The 24,833-nt window shown below is 40.4% G+C and overlaps 1 protein-coding gene across 1 annotated transcript; it reads left to right on the top strand.

Moving 5' to 3' along the window:
* Nucleotides 1–325: 325 nt before the first annotated feature.
* Nucleotides 326–22,280, top strand: CHST15 (carbohydrate sulfotransferase 15). Its single transcript, XM_010172057.1, has 7 exons — nucleotides 326–1,025; nucleotides 1,807–2,146; nucleotides 6,622–6,768; nucleotides 11,938–12,094; nucleotides 16,231–16,387; nucleotides 19,959–20,106; nucleotides 21,650–22,280. The coding sequence occupies exons 1-7, from the start codon at nucleotides 438–440 to the stop codon at nucleotides 21,838–21,840; spliced, it is 1,728 nt and encodes a 575-aa protein (XP_010170359.1). The 5' UTR covers nucleotides 326–437; the 3' UTR covers nucleotides 21,841–22,280.
* Nucleotides 22,281–24,833: the final 2,553 nt, after the last annotated feature.

Raw genomic sequence — 24,833 nt, 5'->3', positions numbered from 1 at the left:
TTAAGAATACCTGGGACTTTCTACCCATATTTACCTATTCCAACGTGAATCAGGACAATGAGTTATTTTCGTTTTTTGCATATTTTCATGCCACGTAACAATTTTTCTTCCTTCTCATTTTGTTCAATGGGAAAAACTTGAGCCAGCTGTGTAGCTGATTCTTACTTTGCCACATTCCTCTTACTGAGCCAAATTCTTGAAGCCACGACTTCCACAGTGCAACTATTTTTGTGTTTTGGTTGTTGTTTTGGGTGGGTTTTTTGGTTTTTTTTGTATTTTTTTTTTTTTTTATTAAGACATATGTCACTTTTTGAGTGCTTTCCGCTATTCTGGTTTGAACCGGTCCTTTTACATTGCTGAGTAGTTGTAGAATCACTCAAGGAATTAAATAATTTCAGCCTTACAGAAGATGACTCATATGCTTCAGCAACATTTTTATGGCTGTGCTTGGCTCATTAATACAGGAGCTTAACAGTAGTAATATGAGGTATTGCATTAATTGCTGCATACATTTATTACCAAATGACTTGCACAGACAGTGTTTCAGATGTCGTGGACCTAATCATAATAATCAGAAGTGTCCTGTTTGCAAAGGAGAAAATAAGATCCCTTTGTACGCCGATAGCAAGCAGATGAAGTTGCTTGCGGTTCTGGAAGTAAGGACTGATCACAGTGAAAGCTGGAATGGATTTTTCTGCTTGAGGAAGGGGAAGCTATGCAGCTTAATATTTGGGTTGATTATAATGACTCTAGTGATGGCCTCCTACATACTGACTGGAGCCAAGCATGGCCTGTTGTTAATACCATCTCCCTTCCATTACGGAGCTTTTACTAGCAATCCAAGCTTAATGGACAATGAAAGCCTTAGTGACATAAAAGACCATTACCAGCCTTCTAAAATGAATATTTCATACGTAAAGGATTACCCAAGCATTAAATTAATTATTGACACTATTACTTCAAAGATAGAGTTTATAACGAGACAGCGCCCTGATGTAGAAGAGCTGAGGAAACAAGAGCCACATGTAAGTATGAATTAAAGTGTGTCTGAAACTGCTGTATACTCGCTTATTTCAAGACTTTTAGGTCAATCTTTTACTAAGATAAAGAAAAGGTGCAACTGCTCAGATGTTCATATAGTGATTTACACTGTCTAGAGCCTCCTGATTTGCACCAGCTGAAAAGTCGATATTGTAGATTGCATCCTTCTGAGCTATGGGCAAAATAGATGAGTTATATAAATGGTCTTGACACCTAAAACAAAAAATTAGGTAGTCTTCCGATAGCTGTACAATCTAATTGAATTTTTACCTTGTCTCATGCAAAATCATTCTGACTTATATTTGCCAGTCACCTTAAATGATAAATAAGAAAGCAGCCTTACTAATAACTGATTACCAGTGTGCCTCCCTGAAAATCCAGTCATTGCAAACCTTGTATGTCAGAGTCAAAAAATGGGAGTTAATTTGATTTGAGTATTATGTGTTTGAATTTAAAAATGAATTCTTTGGGCTACAGGGGAGTTGAGGAATTACTGAGGTCCTTTCTGGCCTTAAAATCAAAGTATTTCTAAATGTACTGCTCTCCCAATCTGAATGTTTGTACAGGATTTAGTTCCAGGGTCACCAGAAGAAACAAGTTGACTTTGTAGTTATAAAAATACAGGTTAAAAATGTCCACATAGTATTTCTGTTGTTTTCTCTTTCTCTGCTAAATTACTGTCAATTATTGTCAATTAACTGTCAATTAGAATTAACAGTCAATTTTTTGCTGCCTTGACTGAAATTGTTGTTCTTTATGTTGCAGATGTTTTCAGTAATTCCTAATAAATTCCTTCCAAATAGCAAGAATCCGTGTTGGTATGAAGAGTACAGAGGAAACACAACCACAGATCCTTATGCAACAAACTCCTATGCACTGTATTCAAAGCGCTTTCGAACCATATTTGATTACCTCAGGAAGGTATTTTGGAACCACTTGTACCATTATAAGGACAAACACTATCGCCTCCGCTGTCTCCCTCATTTCTACATCATTGGCCAGCCCAAGTGTGGGACAACGGACCTGTACGACCGGCTCAGGCTGCACCCCGACGTTCGGTTCTCAGCAATCAAAGAACCACACTGGTGGACAAGAAAACGGTTTGGTGAGTAAACCTGTCCTCTGGTATTCAGGCGAGTTGTCTCTGTGAAAATACTGTGTCCAGTTCTGGAGCCCCCATCACAAGAGAGACCTGGAGCAGCTAGAACAAGTCCAGAGGAGGCCACCAGGATGATCCGAGGGCTGGAGCACCTCTCCTATGAAGACAGGCTGAAAGAGTTGGGGCTGTTCAGCCTGGATAAGAGGAGGCTCCAGGGAGATCTTATAGCAGCCTTCCAATACCTGAAGGGGCTACAAGAAAGCTGGGGAAGGACTTTTCATAAGGGCAGTTAATGACAGAACAAGGGAAAATGGGTTTAAGCTGAAAGAGGGGAGGTTTAAATTAGATATTAGGAAGAAGTTCTTCACTGTGAGGGTGGTCAGACAGTGGAACAGATTGCCCAAGGAAGTTGTGGATGCCCCCTCCCTGGAGGTGTTTAAGGCCAGGCTGGATGAGGCTTTGAGCAACCTGGTCTAGTGGAAGGTGTCCCTTATGATGGCAGGGGGGTTGGAACTAGATGATCTTTGAGGTCCCTTCCAATCCAAACCATCCTATGATTCTATGTTTCTTGTATATATTTGGGATTAAGTTTATGGATTTGCTTACCTTGAAACCACTGGAGTTAATAGTTTTGAAAAAAATGGATGATGGATGCTCAGTAGGTTCCAGCCTGCTTTTGTTTAATGTTTTGGGTTACACCCTGTGGTGGTGCACATTTCATTTGGTTTATTTGGAGTGGTTTGTTAAATCTAGGAAAACAAAACAAAACAAAAAACCCAGGTAGAACCAACCCTGTGAATTTGTAAAAGCAGGAAGAGGAACTATTAGGTTGTGATTAGATATAAATAACAGTGATTATTTTATGTTGCAAAATTCTGTAAAGCTTTTCTTACATGAAGAAATGATGTGTCAGTATTTGGAATGTGGGTGGCTTCAGTCCTTATGGTTCAATAAATACAACTGTCCTTTGTGGTACGAGCTTTGTTAGTGTTGCAGCTTTAGTCAAGCACTGAACAGTAGAGATGCTCTGCATGAGAAAGCTCTCTCACACTGAGGAACCTGCCTATATTTTTGATGCTCTTTTCCTGGGTGACATCAGTATTTCATGAAGTGACCTTTTGTCTCTTCAAGACAGACTTGAATAGTTGAGGTTATGGCCTACTGGAGGAAGATGCATCCAGCCCCTGTGGTTGTACCTTCAAAGGGTGTCTGAGGGCTGTGGGGCTGAGTGGATTGTTTTATCCACCTGAAGTGTTTATGTCCTTCTTATTCTCTCTTTTCTGGGTGCCAAGGAAGGTTGATTTTGTGTTTAGAGATTAGATGAGATGCAGAAGACTCAGTTTCAGTCCCTGACTGCTGTGTGCTTGGTGCTTTCCTCGAAACACAAATGTATGTAGTGCTTGCTGTATTCCACCCAGGCTCTGGATTTTAACCCACTGTTGGGTCTAGCTATTAAGTGCTGGTATGTCCTCACTTTGTATGACTTTGGTACCAAAGATCACAAGTTTTTCAATGATATCACTGTTTCCAAGAGGAAGACACTGGTTATTTTACAGTGACATTACCTTCACTTCTGTTTCCAATTTGCTGTTGCTTTACTGCTGACACTGCCTTTGGAACAAGGGAAAACCTAGCACTGTGGGGTAGCTCATTTGATAAGGACTTTGCATCACTACTTTCCTTTGGTGCTTTTCTAAGCTTCCTTGAAATGGCAAACTATCTCTTCTAATGAACTGCCGTGGCTAACAGCAAGCAAGGACGGTTTCTGAGGGACTGGGACACCTGCAGTGCTCCCTTTATTCTTTATTTCTCCTGCAAGTTTTCATCTCCTTTCCCTATGCCCCGGAGCCCAGAAGAACCTCTGAGCTCCTGCAGATGCAGCTTTGATCCTCACTGCTCTGTGAGAAGGAGGGCTTAGCCACAGATCTGGGACTTCCTGTCTGCGTAGAGAAATATTTTGCTGTGGTTTTAGAGTTTGTATTTTCTTCCTTGGCAAATGTTATAAGAAAGTGGCTAAAACACTTTTTTAGACATTTTCTGAATGTTTGTTATGAACTAAGAGTTAAAGCACTGTGATGAAAATACAGTTTTGCTTTTGAGATAATTTGGTCCAGTTTAGGAGACACTTTTAGGAGGTACCAGTGTGGATGGGGAAGCTGGGTTAGTTGCAAAGTCAAACAAGAGGAGCATCATGGTGCCCCTTGAAGTCCCACAAGAGAACACTCATTCATCACAGTCAGCAGCTGACTGAAGACAAATGATAAGAATTTCCTCTTGACCTGAAGGTGAAAAGGCAGATCAGTGAAGGAAGGGGATTTTAGACTTGGATGCTTTCCAGTGTGAACGTCACACTGCTTGTTTCGGAGTGTGCAGATGCAGGGATTGTCAGCAAAAACATCTGTGGGAAATCATGTCTTCCATGAAGAGTGCTGGGCAGGGACGGCTGAACCAAACCGATACGTTAGGCTAAAATCCTTTATTCTAAATACTTCTCTGCATCTACAGTAGCCTCAACATAAATGTTTGGAATTAATGTTGGAGGAAGTAGTGCATCCAACCTTACTAAAGCAAGACTGGGCTCACTAAAGCTCAGGATTAGATTCACTAAAGCTCAGAACTGGACCTGCTAAACAGGCAGAGGAGTGTAAGAAATCACGCTGGAGTGCGTATAATTTGAGAACAAGGATGCAGTCCTATGTCTCTGCTGACATTCACAAACTCTCCACTTGCACGATCTTGTTCTTGAAGAGAACTTCCTTTGCATAATTTAATTTTTTGAAGATATTTTGTAAAGCTGAAGAATGAGGACAGATCGCAGAGCTTGGGATGTCATGGGAGGGAGATCTGTTGAGATGACCTTCCCATCATCATTATCAGGCTGTCTACCATTGAGAATGGAAGATTAAGTTTTGTTCCTGGTGGCTCAGTCCTTCCTCTCTGCCCAAACAGTACAGTAGCTAATGGTTACTGTTTTTTTTTTTAAAAAAAGGGGGCGGGGGGGAAGAGAATATGACAAATAGACTAACAAGTGAAAATGAGACAGCCCCCTTTGTAAGCCAGCTAGTGAGTATGACTCCTGTGCTCCTGGCTATTAATTTGGTTTAGTTTGTAACATTTGTCTGGAGAATAAAGTCTCCTTGTTCTATGGCATTCTCTGATTCAGTGGATTTTATGAGACTGACTAATTTCAGCTGAAGTTAAACAGCCCACCTGGGGAGGTCCCATTTCTTGAATCACCACTTTCCCATTCTGCTGGGATGGTTGATGCTCTACAGGACTTTGTCCCAGCTTGACTGTCTCCCTTTTCTGGCTCTTAGCCACAATTTCTATTCCCATGAGGGCGGTTACAACAAACCAAGGCTGTCTGTAGCAATATGCATGTACCTTTTTTTTTTTCCCTCTCAAAACAAGTCAAAATACACTGCTGAGCTTTCTTCTACCCTCATTAAATCCCACTTTCCTAAAGGGGAAAATCATAGAATGGTTGTGGTTGGAAGGGATCTTTAAAGGTCATCTAGTACAACCTCCCTGCAGTGAGCAGGGGCATCTTCAACTAGATCAGGTGGGGAAAAAAATAATCAGAGGGAATGGACAAAAGAACTCCCTTGCTGAGCTTTTCTCTCACATAATTGATAATTATTAGCCTTTCAGGAAAAGAAAAGGGAGAGCTGAGAAGTCCTGCTCTATACTCCTAACTTTACTCCTACCCCGTTGACTTACCACTGCTGTCCTTGACCTCTGCCCACTTGAGAAACTCTCTTGTGGTATGGTAAGAAGCAATAATGCAAAGATGAACATAGGCAGCATGTACGGAAAGTAAAGAAGTGAGACTAGAGTTGGAAAGAAGAGTGAGGAAAGGAGTATAAAAATCACAGATGTGGCTCCAGACGCTGAGAAACGCAGGGAGAAGGTGATACTGAATATACCCTGGAGGGTAGGGAAGGAGAGGAGAAAAATAAGATGCTATATAGAGCTTTGTTGTCATACTTGTGTAAGCTAAAAACATGAATGATTTCTCACTTTTCTGATTTTGATAAATGCCTGTTGATTTGCATATTTGGCAGCAGAGCCTGTTCTCAATCTCAATATAGTAAATCTAGTGGGAGTCCAATATTACTTCAATTTATATTGGTGCAAATGAAAGCAGAATCTGGTCTTTTACATTCATTCCAAAAGTTAAATTTAGAAGAAAATAAATGCAAGCTATTCATGCAGGAGCTATAAAACAGAACACTTAAGATATTTCCTATTACTGTGAATTTATGGCTTAATCGTATAGTATCTCAGATCTCAGCTACTTCATTATTGGCACTTTTATCTGAGTGTTACACTTCATCAGTCTAATTTTGTGCTGACATTAGCTGGCTCAGTGCCAGCCATGTCAATGAAGCTGTCTTGGTTTACACCCGCAGTTAATCTTGCCCTGCTGTTATTATTATTTTATTTATTTATTTTAACTTCTCTCTTTTCACTGTTTTTAGGAATCATTCGTCTGAGGGATGGATTTCACGATCGCTACCCAGTAGAAGATTACCTTGATCTGTTTGATTTAGCAGCACATCAGATTCAGGGTGTGCTGCAGAGCGAAGCGGCAAGAGAACAGAGCAAGATGAACAACATCGTAATTGGTAGGGCAAATACAGCCTCTGAAATATGTCTCTGTCGCTCCAGGTTGGCAGTGTTTGTAGCTGAGACACGAGAGGAGCATTTTCCCAGATGGGAATGGTTCACAACACAGAGCTCCTGATGTTGGTTTTCTCTGGTGTGGGTGGATAGTGCAGAAGTTCTTGCCTTTTCCTAGAGGGTGGTTACTTGCTTTGTTATGATTATCTTTAGAAAATGCTTGAGCAAGCAATAAATGTTGGATATGAATATCAGCATTTAATTGGGTCACCATGAGAATGACCATGGTGACTCCTTCAAACCTTGTTTTCGTTTTGTTTTCCTTATAAGGGGTCTGCCTACAGTGATGGGATTGTAGCTTGAAGTTCAAATGCTGGAGCAATGTGTCTGGGATAACACACTAATTATGGTATTATGACATAAAATGGGTGCTGTAGAAACCCTGTAGATGACTAGAGACAGTTTCCATCATAGCTCCAACATAAGATCCACATAGGAAAAAGAGCCACCATTTTTTCTGTCATCATCCCTATGATGGACGGAAATAAATATGATTAAACTCCTGAGCTGCTTTGTTAAAAGCAAAGATAATGCAAGTTTCAAGAGCAGGAATATAGAGAGTCAAGTTGAAGCTATCTTGTGCTGTATTTATTTTCAGATGTGGAACCTAGAGGCACAGTACAGGGTATTATTTGAAGATAATCTCACAGTTTCAGTTGATATTAAATTACCTGATTAGCATTAAAAATTGTTTAGAAATGCTGTTGTATTGTACATTCTAGAATCATAGACTGGTCTGGGTTGGAAGGGACCTTAAAGCTCATCCAGTTCCAACACCCCTGCCATCAACAGGGACACCTTCCACTAGACCAGGTTGCTCAAAGCCTCATCCAACCTGGCCTTCAACACTTCCAGGGAGGAGCAGCCACAGCTTCTCTGGGCAACCTGGGACACTGTCTCACCACCCTCACAGGAAAGAATTAGGACTAGACTCTAGGAAGGGATCCCTGGACTGCTTTCCATGACACACCATGGCTGATCCACCCTGCATTCACTGTGGTCCATGGTGCCATTGGTTTACAGTGCCCATGAGGAATGTCAACAGTAACTTCTAAATTCTGATTTTACTGTCTGCTAAAACCAGAAAACTGAGGGGAAGAGAGTTTTACCAGCCTTACTCTGTCACCACAAAATTTCCCAGGGAAACCAGACGCATTCTATGAAAATACTAATTGTGGAGAAGACAGTTCCCTGTTGAAAAGAGACTTTTCAAGTAGTCCTGAAGTCATTATCCTACAGAAAATAGAGATGAAATTTTGCTGCCTGCCCTCAGAGGGAATACCCTCAGATTATTTTTTTTTGTCTCTTTCTAACAAAAAAAATTAACCTATTGTTGGCTGGATGAAAAGGTGATGATGTCTTGCATTGTTTAAACCAGAGACTTGGCTATAGTATTTGTTCAATACCTCCTCAGCCTCCATTTAAGTCTATAATTTGCTTTATTAAATCTTCAACATTGAGCAAAATTTTCAAGATGAGATCTTAAGAAATGTTGCCATCAAGGACATCTGCAGATTTTCCTCCCACTCACAATGATATCTCCTGTCCTTTCATGGGTGAAGTGCTTATACTAATGAAATTCACTAATCTAATTGGCAACATACATCTTTGATTACTTACCTCCTGTTACAGCTTTTTCTAGAGTTCACTTTGTGTTTCTTTTTCCTGTAGTCTCATTTCTTGTTTCATTAAGGTTCTGTTCGCTTTTCTTATTAAGTTTACAGGAAAAGTCCTGAATGATTATACTCATTAAGTCAGTATTTTATGACCTTGGTATAAAACAAAACAAAGCTAGCTAGCCTAAAATGAGTCCGTGTGAATATCAGGTTTGCTTAGAATCCTCCATTTTCTTTATTCAGATGACTAGGAAGGAAAATCAAATTAAAACTATAAACATTTCAGTAGTTAATCATGTTACATTATTTTGAAAAGTTAAGCTTCTCTGGATATTATACTTAGTGAGTAATAATTGCATTTTCCCAAAAAACCCAACATCTGCTTAGAGATGAACCGATGAGGACAACACTGATCTAGCCTGAGGCATTGTGAGCAGGACTTGTTTATTTGTGATCATTAATAGGATAAATTCAGAGGAATGTCTTGTGAAAACACAGTATGATTTTAATCCATTAATGACTGAATAAAGAGGTTATGCATCTATTCTTCAGGCAGTTTAGTAATTCATAGGTTTCTCTCAGTCCATAAGAAAATTAATATATTTTTGGTTTCACTGCATTAATTTGACATAATTAGTATAGCAGTGATTAATTTATCTTATGTTTAGTATGATGTGTTGTCTTTGCAGATATTAAATCTGTATTATAAACCAGAATGGAACACTCTCAAATTGTCAGGAGTCTTTTTGGCCACTTCAGGAAATTAAAATTATAGGAGTCAGCAGAGACCAGAATGTTTGGGGGTTTTGTTTTTTGTTTTTTTAAATGTCCCCACGCCATAATCCTTGACTGTCATCTTGTTTTGGAAAGATTTACCTTCTTGAACCCATGCTATCCTGGACTGACTGCATTAGAGCAGCATTGTGAGTCCCTGTTAATGCTTTAGTGTGGTTCCGTCGTGTGCCTGTGATTTTTGGTGGAGGCAGCTGATCCAGCTGAAACAACGTCTGTGAAGTGTTCTGGTCTGTGGGGTTAAGAGAATCTGCCCATTTGTGCACAGATTTTGTTTAGTGCAGATAGCACGTGTGTAAGCAGATGTTCTTATGCTCAGGTTTGGTCACTACGGATGAGGTAATTGGAATAAATCCAACAGAGCATCACATGTGATCAGAGGTCTATTGGGCAGAGGAGTGTGATGGAAGATCATAAAAACTACTCTAGAGAGGAATAAATGGCTTGACATGAGCCAGGAATGTGTGATTGCAGCCCAGGAGGCCAACTGTATACTGGGCTGCATCAAAAGAGGGGTGGACAGCTGGGCGAGGGAGGGGATTGTCCCCCTCTACTCTGCCCTGGTGAGGCCCCATCTGGAGGATTGTGTCCAGGCCTGGAGCCCCCAACACAAGAAAGATGTGGAGCTGTTGGAGCGTTTCTAGAGGAGAGCCAGGAAGATGATCAGAGGGCTGGAGCACCTCTCTGCTGAAGAAAGATTGAGGGAGCTGGGCTGTTTAGCTTGGAGAAGAGGAGGCTCTGGGGAGATCACTGCAGCCTTCCAGTGCCTGAAGGGAGCTGAGAAACAGGAGGGAGAGCAACTTTTGACATGGGCAGATAGTGACAGGACAAGGGGAAATGGTTTTAAACTGAGAGAGGGGAGATTTAGGTTGGATATTAGGAGGAAATCTTTCACCCAGAGGGAGGCATTCAAGGCCAGGTTGGGGCCCTGGGCAGCCTGACCTAGTAGTTGGCAACCCTGTCCACAGCAGGGTGGTTGGAACTAGATGAGCCTTAAGTTCCCTTCCAACCCAAACCATTCTGTGATTCTATGATAAGGTCATGGACTTTAATCTTCGGCATGATTTGGGCAAACATTTTTGAAGGAGCAGTTTAAGCCTAGCTGTTCCTATCGTGGAGACGTAGCAGTGACTTTCCAAGGTCGTCTCGTCCCTGGAGTGCACAATCCATCTACACAAGTGCTCGTACCCATTATACCATCTTCTGATAGAGCAGAAATAGCTGTGTGATGGTTTTGTGGTACCATTATCTTGGATCTTGTCCTATATTTAGTCTTTTGTGTCTCTGCTTCACCCAGCATGGGAGCTGGGCTAATTCAGTTTTAATTGACAAGTCAAAGCCCACCAATGATTAGGCATTAATTTAGCTAATTAATTTAGCATGGAAAAGCAGAGCTGTTGTGGACACCCAGCTGTAGCCAATGGACCTGATCTCCTCCTCCTGAAAAGAGGCAAAATGAACAGGACAGAAGATTAATGTGTTTTCTAACAACTCCCAGACTTTGTTAATGAATCACATTATGTTGAGCTGAAGTTTGGAGCCAATACCTTTTTCATATTGTGTTTTGGCCATCTATTAAAATCTTTATTGGACTTTCCCAGGAGAGGGAAAAAAATAAAAAAGAAAATCATGTGCAAGTCTATAAGCCTACAACATTATTACTTTTTCATCTCATTTCGTTTGATTTGAAAAACCTAATTAACAAGAATGATCTCTCATTAGACTGTCAAAGAGTGGAAGTTTCCAAAAGCCTTCTGTATATATTTTATTAAACAGTAGTGTGTCACATAAATGGCAGTATTACTTAAAAAGACAGGGAAGATCACACAATTCAAAATATTGTATCAGATAATTTATTTAGCAGCTGGAGCATCATATACCCCGTTCTGGCAGAGATGTTACTAATTGTGTTTCTCCCTGTAGCGTTATTTTCAGAGTAAGCTTCTTCAGAAACTCGGGATATCAGAATCTGGCGTTTAAGCAAATGTGTTATTTATTCTGTAGACCTTTTGTGTAATAGTTAGTAAAAAGTTATATTTGACTTAATCTACATGAATAATTGTAGCTATATAAAAAAGGTCTGATAATGGGTAATTCTCAAAAAGAGGTATTTTGAACAGCACTGACACAATTCAACTGGCTAGTGCATTATTTCTTTTCATATTTTCCATGAGCTTTCCTGTTTATGTCCTGAACATTATGGATCTACTGGAGTGCTCGTTTCCACTTTTTTTCTTTAGTTTCTGTCAAATTCTATGATTTGTTAGCAACTTACTTCTCTGAGATCAAGGGCATTAAAACCAACCCTTGGGGTGCTACAGAGAACACGTCAGGTCTCTGGCAGTGATGAGCTCCTGCCTCCTCACTGGAGGATGTGCCAAATCCCTGAGCAGTCCATTCCAGCCCAGATCAAATACATTTTCATGTGTTAACCACTAACAGGAAGCGATGTGGTTAGTGAACAGTAATATTTCAGGCAGAATGACATAAAACCTGCCTTCACCTTCACGATGTTCACAAAGATACAAGGCAGTGTGATTGCTCTGGCTCTGGGGAACATTAGTCAAATCAATTTGCAAGAACCAAGATATGTTGAAGCTAAGAGAATCAATTTTAAACAGTCTACACCAGTTGAAAATTCATCCAATTTCCACTCCAATACAAAGAGTGAAATGAGTTACTAGCAGAGATGCTTTTAATTTCCAGGGGAGGCCAGTGCCTCGACGATGTGGGACAACAACGCTTGGATTTTCTTTTATGACAACAGTACTGAAGGAGAACCTCCCTTCTTAATCCAAGATTTTATCCATGCCTTCCAACCGAATGCCAAACTTATCGTCATGCTGAGAGACCCTGTTGAAAGGTGAGCAAGGATCACGTTGCTAAAATATGCAAGAGAAATTTCTTACTATAATAATAATTTTATTTACTCTCGCTCTCTTGGATGCAAATAAATGTTCATGTGGTGTTTGACAGAGTTACTTGGTTTATGACGAGAGCTGCCAAGGGGTTTTATACTGTGTATTTTGGCATATGTAATTGTGATAGTGTTTTAAAGAGGGGCATGTGAGTGTAAGTGCCACAGTGAGTACCAGGCATGGTCACCTAATCTATTCTGAAAAAAAAAAAAAATAAAATAATACGCTGCCAAATGCAATATAACTCCATTACCTGAGCTAATATGCCCTGGTTCTCAGCAGGGCCCAGGTGGCTGACTATGGCACTGCATTTACTTGTCTTGGCATAAGTGATCCTGTGAAGTGCTTCAATTCATGTTAAATAATATAGTTTATGTCTTCAGGGGTTCAAAATGATTAAAGATTGCAAATAGCTCCACTGTCAACACATTAGACGATTTTTTTCATATATCTTAAAAATATTTGGTGCAACACTCATAGAAAGCTGCTCTAGACAATTTGAGCTTGCACAGCTAGCAGCTGCTTAGGAGTTCATCCTTGGTCTTCCTGACTTTGTCTGCAGTGGCAAGGCTCTACTTGCAAAGGTTTGGGCTGTTCTTTAATGGTTTTCCATTGTGTTAGCCATGACTGTCCTTCTTTTCACTTGCATTTCACTTTTTCTCTCTAGTCTTCCTCCAGATTTCTAGGGCATTTATTTCCACTGTGTCCTCTGAAGGAGGATGATAATGATGAGGTTTATGGGGAGGGTGGAGAGGATGGAGGTAGAGTCCAAAAGGATCAGACTAAGGGGATGTGAATTCCTTCTCTCTGTAGCTCTGTAGGGACATTCAGGGTACTTTGAGCTAGGTCAGTGCTCAAGGGCAAAGCCCCAGAAACACCCAGGAAACAGAAGGGGATGGAGATGATGATGGGGACCAGTCTCTGGTGAGATCTCGGGCACTGGGAGAAGAGCAGGTGTGGGGTGCTTGTGCAGGCAGCCCATACCCTGCTGCCCAGAGAGACTTGGAAGTGGGAAGGGATGGATGCTCCTGGCCAATCTTCCCCAATGGCAGGACTTGGCAGGGCATGGCTACTGGTGAGAGGCAGAGCTCTGCCAGGGCTTCCCATTTCCTATCTCAGGAAATACAATTCTCAACTTTGAACAGCATCTCCTGACCCTGGGATCTAACAGATGGTAATTTTATGTGAGAGAGCTGGCTGAAGTGGCTTCTTCATGTAAATTACCACCAAATTTCCTGATTGCTTTAACCACCCTCTGTACTCTGGGTGTAGCTCTTTGCCAGCTTTAATTAGGGTGAGATAAAAAGTCACCTTCATCTCCCTTACTGTATTTATGATAAACTGGTTTATTTTTGCTTACGATTCCCTGTGCCCTCGTTGCTGATAGCTCATCTGAACTGCAGGAGCAAAACCAACCGTGGCAGAAGGGGCAGCCTGGGGAGCTCCACTAGCAATGCAGGGCAGCGGGGTGGTTGCCTTGCAGTAGCCAGAAAGACATGGATGCTGCACAGGGTCTGGGACAGGGTCTGTTCTAACCTGCATAGGGTCTGGTCTATCCCCTAATGGGGGATATTTGGAGGACATCAAGGTTTGTGATGGTGGGTGTCAATGGCGTCATTATTTCATTGTAATTGATGGTGATTGTGGGTAATGACTTCAAATAGCCAGAACAGCTGAAATCCTAATGGCCAAAGGTTTTATTTCCAGGCAGATATCCCCAAAATTAAAAACAGATGGAAAGAAATATAGAAAAATCTCAGCTGCCCTGAGGAGGGAGAACTTGTCTTCAAGAATATAGTTTTCCATAAGATGTCAGCAAGTCCTTAAAACACAACATTTATTTTAATAGATTATTAGAAATGCTAAGCAGTCATATTAAATCTTTTAAATAAAATTGCAACCTGGCACATGCTATACATGATGCCTGCCATCTGATTTCCCCTTGCAAGAAGCTTTTCACCTACTCTGCCAGGAGGGGTTGGTCCTGCCACCCCTGGGACATGGTGGGCAAGCCCGTGTCTTGTTGATGTACGCACTCTTCTGCAAGCAGGAGATACTGTTGTGTGCCTAATTTAGTTGAAGTTGGCTGGCTTTGTCCCTTAGCTTCTCCACAGTTTGTTCTCATACCCTACATTGGTGGGGTGGCTTTTTGGTGGTTGAAACACAAGGGACCCAAGGTCTGCCATGGCAGAGGGAGAAGACACACATGGTACCATGGTTGTGATCCTCAAGCACCGGTGGGATCACTTGGGAATAGGCTGCCCAATCATTTTGATCCAAGCCTGGTACCATCTCTGTTCTGAGATGGAGTTTTTTGATTTAAAGAAAACTGTGTTTGCCACACTGGGAAGAACTGGACAAAAATCAGCGTCTTTGTCTTTCTTAGTTGGTGACTCCTATAGATAGCACTGGGTGCCTCTGCCTCATCATCTAGAGTTTGCTATGCTTTTTTTTTCTTTTAAAAAGTGTGTAAAAATTGAATTAGAGGCATCCTGCAACAAATGTGCCCATTTTCTCCCTTTTTAAATGAACAGAGAGTCTTCATTTGTTTCATATGGGAATTAAGATCCTGTTCTTGCAAAACACTAGCATAAATAATGAGTGCAGAGGGGCTATTCCTGTGCTTAAGTGCTTTGCTGGATTAGGGCCTAAACTTTATAAATTAAATGATGCATTTTTAAGTACCTGTGGAAATCTAGGGAAGTTAAAAAATAAATAAAGTAAGTGTAATACAAAAGGTTACTGCAGCAATAAAATGAGACCTAAATAAATAGAAATTTTTTTTAGGTCATTTCTTAGACACGTGTGTTTTTTGAAAGAGGCTGAAAGATACTTAGGATTTCTGGAATTTTGATGAGAGGTGGGTGCTATGGAGGTGTAATATTTCTGCTGCAAACACACCTGAGGAAGTGAATCCTTCTCAAGTCTTACCAAATTGTCTCCAAAATCCTACAGTATTGTTGTGGTTCTGGTCATACTTTCTAAGCCGAAATACTAAAGAAAGTTAAAATATCATGTTCAGCAGATCTAATATTTATGCCATGTCAGAGCATTTCCTTTGTCTCTTTGAACCATGTTTCTCTTGGAAAAGTTTAATCTGAGTTTTCAGGGATTAATGCTAAAGTAGATGTTTTCCTTGCTTGTAGGTTTTGGGTTGTTTCACCACCACCACTCCTCAAAGACATTTGAACTCCCCAAAGACATTTGAACTTAGATAATGTTTTTAAAGTGATATCAAGCAATTGTAAAATTTGTGCTCAAAGTGTGCAATGAGGGGATACTCCTCTGCTGTAAATTAGAGAAATTCCTGTTGCTGATGGCTTTTGGGTTTCTTGTTGGGTTTCTCGCTTGCCTGCAAGCTGCAACCATGTATGGGCTCATGTCCTGTTGCTGTCCTCAGATTAGAGGTCGGACTGCTTGAGGAATGCAGCACAAATGAGAACCATTCTTCTAGCTGTAGTATTTCACCTTAAAAAAACTCAGCAGGTGGAATGCTGTAAATTGTAAGTTTTTGGTGGAAAGACAATATAGGATTGGAGGTGGAGCTATCTACAAAAAACTAGGAAATCTGGACTCTTTCCTGCTCTTGGTGGTAGCCAGCTTGGTAGTCATATAAAAATCACTCTTTCTAACCCAACCTAAAATTGGTTTTGAAATCAACTTTAAGCTTTTGAGATGAGGACTGTTTCTATCCATGGCAGTGTCGAGCACCAAATATGGTACCAATTTCAGCTGAAACCAGTTCTATTGTTCAAAGACAAAACAAATTTAAAGTATATACATTTGAAAAAAATTGCTTTCAGGAGAAAATATTGGCTGGCACAATTACTAAGGTCAGGTTCTCAAGGGATGCTGACCTTGAAATGGGTGATGATGTTTAGCAACTCCCTGGAGTGGATGTTACTTGGAGCCAAAACCCATCAAAATGAATAGAAAATGTGTCACTGGCTGAATAGGCAGTCGGTGGGGCAATGTTACACATGTACCCTTTCCCTGGATTCGTGTAACTGATTACCATTGTCATGTAAATAAATCTTCTTTCATTTCCTTTGTCATTTACTTACGCGGCTCTCATTTGCAGATTGTACTCCGATTATCTGTACTTTGCAAGCGCTAATAAATCCGCAGAAGATTTTCATGAAAAAGTGGCGGAATCACTGCAGCTGTTTGAAAATTGCATGCTGGATTATTCATTGAGAGCCTGTGTCTACAACAACACCCTGAACAATGCCATGCCCGTATGTATTTCCAAGAACATTTGATTCCTTCCTTCTTTAGCGCTATGTTGTGTCAAGGTTATTAAAATACAAAAAAAATACTGTGCAAATAAGCATCGAGAAATAAAACATGCTCCCTTTTAATTTGTAAAGCGGATGACATAAATATATATGTAAGCATGTAAAAGCTGATGTCCTGGCTCAGCTGTCTCCTCAGTCTGTTCCCTGATGAATGCCAGCAGTAATAATACAGTCTTTCTATTGTGCAAGCGTATGGAGAGCACATTTAGTGAAGATTACAGTTTAATGTGCAAGCTTTTTGCAGATCTCTCCAAAAAGTAGCTTTGGCAAGGATCTTTGTGGTATGAAATTACCTCAAAATCAGAATAAATAATGTATTCTTTTGCAAGAAAAAGCTACCGATAAGTAGATAAAAACTTTCCTTTTAAAAAAAAATAATAATTGTGCACATCGGAAAATGATAAAAGGAAATACAGAACATGCTGGCAGGGGAATGGATAAGTATTACAGGCTCAGTATTCCAAAATTCACATTTTTAGTGGAGAAGTGACTTCAAATTTTGCTTGAGGGGGGAGAATAATGTGGAAGAGATTGACTTGAAACATCACGTCTGGCCAGTTTGCCATTCAATCCTATTTTATTTGCTCAGGCTGTAAAGGACTCAGAGGAAATACTTCTCTCCTTTGTCTCTGGGGTGAAGTCATTGCTTCCTTCACTCAATAAAATAACCATAAAAGAGTGTATTGCACAGGCTGGAGCCCTGCAGCAGTAGGGCAAACAGGACGTTCCTCTTACTTACCTTGGCAGGTAGACTGGAGCTGCTAGTCTTTGATGATATCCTCCAGCACCTCCATGGACAGGAGTTCCTGCCAGCCAGTATCACAAGTCCTTTCCAGCCATCTGCTTGCCCAAATGCATTTCTTCCAGTGTGGGGAGAGAAAAGCAGAGAGGGAAACCAAAAGGAAAGATTTTTCCTCTTATCTTCATCTTCAGGGTGCAGAATCAATCTTCATGTGTTGTCTTAGGCAGCTCTCTGAAGAACATCCTTTTGGAAAGGAGCAGAGGATGCCTTTTTCCAGAGAGCCACAAGCAGGTGTTCATAATAAAACAAACACAAATGCCAACTGTGCTCCTCAACAGGCTTTTTTAGCTTCTTCTTCAGCCAAGTTGCCGAAGTCTGTTACGTGCATGGATTGCTACAGATTAAAAAAGCAGGGATTATTTTCCCCGGTGAGCTCATTAGATTGCTAATTGTGTCACTGCACCAGGACAATTTTGTTTTGCTATTTGTTAATATATTCCTGAAACAAGAAAGGTGTCATAGATATTGTCACTGCTGACAGATGCTAACCTGTAAAGAAAAGGGTGTTTGTTGGCTTAGCTTCACATGGAGCCAGTAAAAAGCATTTTACCCAGAGAAAGGCATGCTGAGCCAGGGTGATCAAACTGAAAGCACAGAAATGGATATTATGGAGGGGAGAATGGCTTGGGAAAACCTACTGATGCCTTTGATGTATAGGGGGAAGCACTGGAGGGAGACAATTTGTTTCAGAAGAACAGTAATGAAAAAGAAGTCAGTACAACACACTATATGGAGAAGAAAATCAGGGTTCTTGCTGATCTCAAGAAAACTAAAAATTCTGAGGACATGTCAGTTAAAATGACAAGGACATAGTTAAAATTACAGGGACATATTAGTTAAAATTACAGGGACATATTAGTTAAAATTCCTCTTTCTGGTGAAAAGCTTTAAAGAAGATTCTAAGCCCATGTGGAAAACGCTGCAATCCCAAACTATATCATCCATCCCCTGCTTGCCTTTCACTCGCCTTCACCTCCCAGAAGAAAGAAAAGCAAAACCCATCACTGAGCCACACATTTGTCCCAGTGTTCAGTGAAATGGGGTATTGACTGAGGGCTGGAGTGCTGCCCTGCCAGTATTCTTACATGTTAGGCTGATGTTTTAATCAAATAAGAGGTTTCAAATTCCTGTGTAGCACATATATAAAGAAGACTCCTAAATATGGAGGTTTATTGTTATAAGCAAAGACACACATCAGAGTCACGGAATCAGAATTGCCTTGATTGGAAAAGCCCTCTAAGATCATCAAATCCAATCATGAACCCAACACTGACAAGTCCCCAACTAACCCATGTCCCTCAGCACTATGTCTACACAACTCTTCAATCCCTCCAGGGATGGGGACTCCACCACTGCCCTGGGCAACCCCTTCCAATGCCTCAGAACCCTTTCAGCAAAGAAATTCTTCCTCACATCCCATCTCAACTGCCCTTGGTGCAACTTGAGGCAGTTTCCTCTGGTCCTGTCACTGGTTCCTTGGTTGAACAGACCCCCCCCCAGCTCTCTCCACCCTCCTCCAAGGGACTTGGACAGAGCCAGAAGGTCTCCCCTCAGCCTCCTTTTCTCCAGGCTCAACACCCCCAGTTCCCTCAGCCAGGAACTCAGCACACTTGTGCTCCAGACCCTTCCCCAGCTCCGTTGCCCTTCTCTGGACACGCTCCAGCACCTCTGTGTTCTCCTTGAGTCATACATTACAATAATAATAATGACCTAGAAGTAATTCCAAATATGGCTTATTTTACTGGAATTTAGGTATCAATATAGGTCATGTGAGCCAGTGTAAAAAGCAAAAGAGGCTATTGTTCTCTGACTTCTGTGGTAATGCGACTTGAAGATGTTAAGTCTCTTATGAAAGATGCTTATGACTTGGGATTCATGTTTCTCTCTTCTGAGCCTGAAGGGATTTAGAAAAATATTTATAAGCACAGTTGGAGGTTGGACTTTTAAGAACACCAGACTACCCTTTTTATGTTTCAACTTGTTATGTAAAATTGAGGGGGGGAAGAAAAACAAAGATTAGGTCAGGACAGGCTGAAAAACTGCCTTTTCACATCTCTGGTCTAATGGAGTCTGGCACTCTCATTGCATACTCAGACGATGCACCATTAACACTGTCTAGCAGCCACTGCTATTGCAGATCAGATCTAAATCTAATGCTTGTAATCAGAGGATAAAGCAAATACCTCCAAATCTAATTCCTGACACTGATGCAGAATATTTGCACTACACATGGCAGTGTGATCTGGTGCAGCTGAGAATCAAGGTGAAATAAGCAGCCTCAGGGACTAAGCATCTTCCCTTCCACTGCTGTTCATCCAGGGGTTGAAAGCCCCCAAGATCTCCGTGAAGGTTGGGTCATCCCAAGCACATAAGAGCATGCGGGTGAGGTGGCCAAGCATCTCCCTGCATATGGTTGTCTGTGCAGTGCTTTTATGCAGACCTGTGGCTGATGCAGCAAGTGCACAGCCAAGCCTTTAGTAAAATGCCATCTCTAACCCATAGAAAGGCCATTCACAAAGATTTGCTGAAGCTCTACTGAAAACAAGAGCAAGATTAAAAAAATATTCAGATACTGTCTTTTCATGGTTCCTCAAAGGTACGTATTTGGGATTTTTGCCTAGAAGACAGAGGTGAATGATGGTTTGTTACTGCTAGAAGGTTGTAGGATGAATTAATATTTATTTTGTTTGGGTTTTTTTGTGTTTACAGGTAAGGTTACAGGTCGGGCTCTACGTTGTGTATCTTTTGGACTGGTTGACAGTTTTTGACAAAGATCAGATACTCGTTCTTCGCTTGGAAGATCATGCATCAAATGTGAAATATACCATGCACATGGTGTTCCAGTTTCTGGATCTTGGTAAGTGTCTTCTGTCTGTTTTGAGATATGTGCAAAAAATCATTATTATCCTTTTCCTATGTCATTTTTGCTTTATTAAGAGACCTTATAGAAACCTTCCAGTACCTGAAGGGGACCTACAGAAAGGCTGGTGAGGGACTTTTTACAAGGGTAGGGAGTGATAGAACAAGGGGTGATGGCTTGAAACTGGAAGAGGGGAGAAGGAGATGAGATCTTAGGAAGAAATTCTTTGGTGTGAGGGTGGTGAGACAGTGTCCCAGGTTGGCCAGAGAAGCTGTGGCTGCTCCTCCCTGGAAGTGTTGAAGGCCAGGCTGGATGAGGCTTTGAGCAACCTGGTCTAGTGGAAGGTGTCCCTGCTGATGGCAGGGGGGTTGGAACTGGATGAGCTTTAAGGTCCTTTCCAACCCAAACCAGTCTGTGATTCTATGAAAACAGAACCATGGGAATCTGTTTTGGAGGATGCATTAACCTTGTTTCCTGGAGTCAAGGAAAACTGAAATTCCTGGATTCCCATAGAAGACTGGTGTTAGAAGATCTCAAGAACACTATATAAAGGAAAAAAATCAATCTAATTCAGAATGCAGGGATATATCTTACCGTATGGAAGCTAGTCCTGCTTCTGAAGACAGTTAGGGCTTGTTTGTCCTGGGCTTACAGAGGTGCAAGAGCTATGCCACACAATTTAAACTTGAAGTGCTGCCATGGTGTATGCGCTGTTGTTAACATGCACCAATCCAGAATCTAAATCTGAGTCTGAAGAAAGGTTGTGTTTCTAGCTGGGGAGAAGGAAGAAATTGTGTTATTACTGTGTTGGTTGAGACATCTGTTGCTAATCCTTGGAGAAACGCTGGCAGACACAATGTTGCCCAATGTTGATTTGACAGTAGCAAGAGGATGAAAATGTGGCTGCAAAATAGTCTGGCTGGTCCAAACACTGGTCTAGATGATGAGAAAGTTTGAATGTAGCAGACTGAACAGATGAAGAGCTTGGCATCTTCTTCCTGAATATGGTTTAAACTGGAAAAGTCTGTGGGCTTTTGTCTTAGGGCTTGCATTTATTCCTGGAATAGGGGCATTGCTGTACCTATGTGCCACTTTGATCCCTCTGACAAGCGCAAAAATGAACAAAAAAGGGCTTACATGAGTGAGGCTTGTGGAGTTTCTACCAGGTATTAAACAACTCACATGGCAAAATGAAATAACAGTATAAAATAATTGCAACTCCAAAATGGACAGGATTCAAGTTGTATTCAATGTCATAGTTGTTTTCTGAAAACAATTTTTTTTTCCGCCAGAAATGATTTATGCTGCTTGTTGTAGAGATGATTAATTAATATGAAAGGAAAACGTATTATTTCCATATTTACTAGCAGTGATGTATTTTATTAATCTAAGCCTGTATTCAATATTCTGAAACATCATCGCTACTAACACACTTTCCATTTGTTTTCCCTTGGCAAACCTTCTGGGTTAGTCATTTGTCTTCTTTATCACAGGCATTTTTTGGTGAAATATTTTAAGATAATATTCTACTTTTCCACAGGACCTCTAAGTGAGAAACAAGAAGCTCTGATTACAAAGAGTCCTGCATCAAACACTAGACGACCTGAAGACAGAAGTCTGGGACCTATGCTACCAACAACAAAGGCAATTTTAAGAGATTTCTACAGGCCTTTTAATACAAAACTGGCACAAGTTCTTTCTGATGATGCTTTTTTATGGAAGAGGACATAATATGTAAATTTAATGCCACAAATACAGTGCTTAAAGGAGTTTTTATTTTTTTAAATTCTATTTTTGTGCGTGGATATTTACATTTTTCCCATTCCAAAGAGAAGCCGATTGATGAGCTGAGACTCTCACCTTCAGTCAGCACACTTCACGACAGTTATACCACATTTTTCTTGTGAGAATGTAAAGCATCTTGCTTATCAGTTTATTGCAACTTCTTTTACCCCGGCAAAAGAGTAGAGTTGAAAAGCATTAGTACAAAGATGATGTCTTACACTCTCCACGGGGACGTTGAAGTTTAACCTTCTCTAAGATGCTGCAACACAGAATTAGCATCAGTTTCCTACAGTTATGCTTATAATCTCATTTTCAATATATGTTATTCATTCATTTTTTCAAACTATCAGTGTCATTTAGTCATTAAAATTTTTAATTGAATTCAACCTAAACTTCTGTTTCTTTTTGTCAGCATATTCACAAATGGTCTTCACTCGCACTAAGGTTTATGTGTTTCCTTAATTCTGAAACAAAGATAAAGGATAATTACATTTACATAAATTTCCAAGTCTAATTTATAACTTCAGGATAAATAGACTTTCCTAGCCACAGTTCTTGGGAAAGAAAATTTTATATTCCAGGTAAGAATGGATGATTGAAAACTAAACAACAGGCCACGTTTAGTGTTTAGCATAACAAATCCATTGTCTTCCATATTTTTTTCATGTAAATATGAATATGTATCATTTATTCATATCACTCACATATTTTCCCACAGGAGACCACTAATGGGCTTGATATAAAGTCCATTTCTGGCCATGGAGAGCTTCTAGGGAGTTTTCTATTAAGTTCTACACAATTACTCTTCTCCAGTGCCAAGAAATATGCATTTTAAAATTGTTATGAAATCTTGTTATTAAATGCATAAATGGACAGGATGCAGAGTATCTTGCATCCTCATAGAAAGACTATGTTAACTGCTGAATTAATTGCACATTATGTGTTTCCCTCTTCAGGAAAGATGTCTACATCTAATTGAAAAAGTTGAGATATGCAGACTTGAGAAAAGGAATTTTGAAAGCTACGGAGAAACTTTGGACTATCTGAAACTTTTATTGAACTAACATGGCCAAATTTTTGTATAAATGTGCAGTAATTCAATATTTGATTTCAAACACACCTGGTTAGGGTCACTGCCAGTACAATCTCCAGTCTTCTTGCAAGTAGAACTGGCCAGCATAGTCTACCTAATTTGGAGACTATTTTAAGAGACAAATGAAAATGCTGAAGTGATTGTTTCTTCCCTGAATGCGTGTTGGGTGGGTCAAATGAAGCTGGTATCTGGTTAGCAGGTATCAAAAGCCCAAAGAATCATCTCTAATTGGCTTCATGTGCCCTTTTGACCTTTCTGTTGGACCCCACAACACATCTTACTGGTGGATTCACAAATGCATTTACAAATGTTAAAGGTAACTATTCACCATCCTTCTCCATGGAGACATGTTATTCACCTCCTGTGTTTCTAAATAAGGAGTTAATGCTGAAAATTTCACGAGTCCTGAACATTTCACCCATGTTAATGTGATTGATGATGTGAGATTTTTGTAACAAAAGTCCATTTCTAGGTCCTTTGACAACTGGTAATGTGGTGTTTAAAAAGGGTTCAGTCTGGTGTTTGGAAAGCCTGTAACAAGTAATTTAGAGAAGTAGTTCTAGACAACCAGAACGAATTAGTTCTAGTTCAGAAATGCTCAGAGATCAAAAATCATTAGAGAACTGAGAATGGACTGTTTTACCAGCACAAAAGAAGTATCATGGGAGCACGAATCAGAAAATCAGAATGAATTCACCACTATTTGCAAATGTAACATTTTCAGTCACCACTTCATCTGCACTAAAGATTTCTGCCAGGTGTGCTCTGAATTAGAGTCAACATTGTGTGGTCAGGATAACTCTATACAGAATAAATCTGACGTGGTCAAATATTTCCATTTAGTTGTCAACTACAACCATGATCTAATGATATTATCTTACCAGTCCTAAAAGATAATTATCTGTCATTATCTTTTAGTGTGAGCATTAGTTTCATGAACAAATCACACTCGCTAGTTTGTATCACACTGATGTATGGTGCTGAACTCTTAATCTCTGCTAGGAGATCCATGAAGTCCCCCAATGGCTGGGAAGATTCTCTCTGCCCTTTACCTGTGTATATAATCTAAATAAAAACATATTTCATGGTCAACATTTCTGCTTTAGGCTGAATCATACCCAGCACACTGCTAGATCAAGGTCTTATCTAGTTCTGACTCAGAGGAAGGAGAAAGATTGAAGGTTCCCTGTACGAAGGTGGACAGTGGTGACCACATGTGCCCAAGCATGGTTAAGCTCAACAAAGAACAGTTGGTGCTGTGAATGTCACCATGTTGTGTGTGGCACAAGAACACACAGGAAAGGGGCTATAGCTGTAGATGACCTGTTAGGAGCCTGTGGTCCTTCCAAAAGTGAAGTCTCCAATGAGGATTGGTTTTATGTCTTCATCTTTTTCATGAGCTCCAAAATATGATCTCTTGATTTAACACATTGCAACCATATACTGTTGGGTTGTGGCATGACTAAATATAAAAAAGTAGCAAATTAACTGTCAAGAAGGCATGTTGGAGGTAAGGATGTTGCTCCCTAGTCCAGACTGTAAAAATAGTATTGATCTGTTGATTCAGAAAGAAATAAAATAACATTTGATTTTCTTGAGTGATGTGATGGTGCTGGGTGTCAGACCCCTCTTCTTCAGCCACAGAGCAGACAGCGTACCACTGCCATTCAGTGGCTTCACTCTTGCCTCACAGCAAAGCTGCACATAGGATAAAGCTCATCCCAAGTTCTTCCAATTCCCTTTATCTTTCAGTTGACAATTCTAGTTGTGAAAAATTCAATATTATTGTTTCATGTAACATGGAGTTGACCTGGATCCCCAGAACAGTAATTTGCTGAGAAATTTG

Source organism: Antrostomus carolinensis, unplaced genomic scaffold (assembly GCF_000700745.2).
Source record: "Antrostomus carolinensis isolate BGI_N321 unplaced genomic scaffold, ASM70074v2 scaffold7377, whole genome shotgun sequence".
NCBI lineage: Eukaryota > Metazoa > Chordata > Aves > Caprimulgiformes > Caprimulgidae > Antrostomus > Antrostomus carolinensis.
Note: the sequence above shows the minus strand (reverse complement) of the source record. Positions and strands in the feature narration are given on the sequence as shown.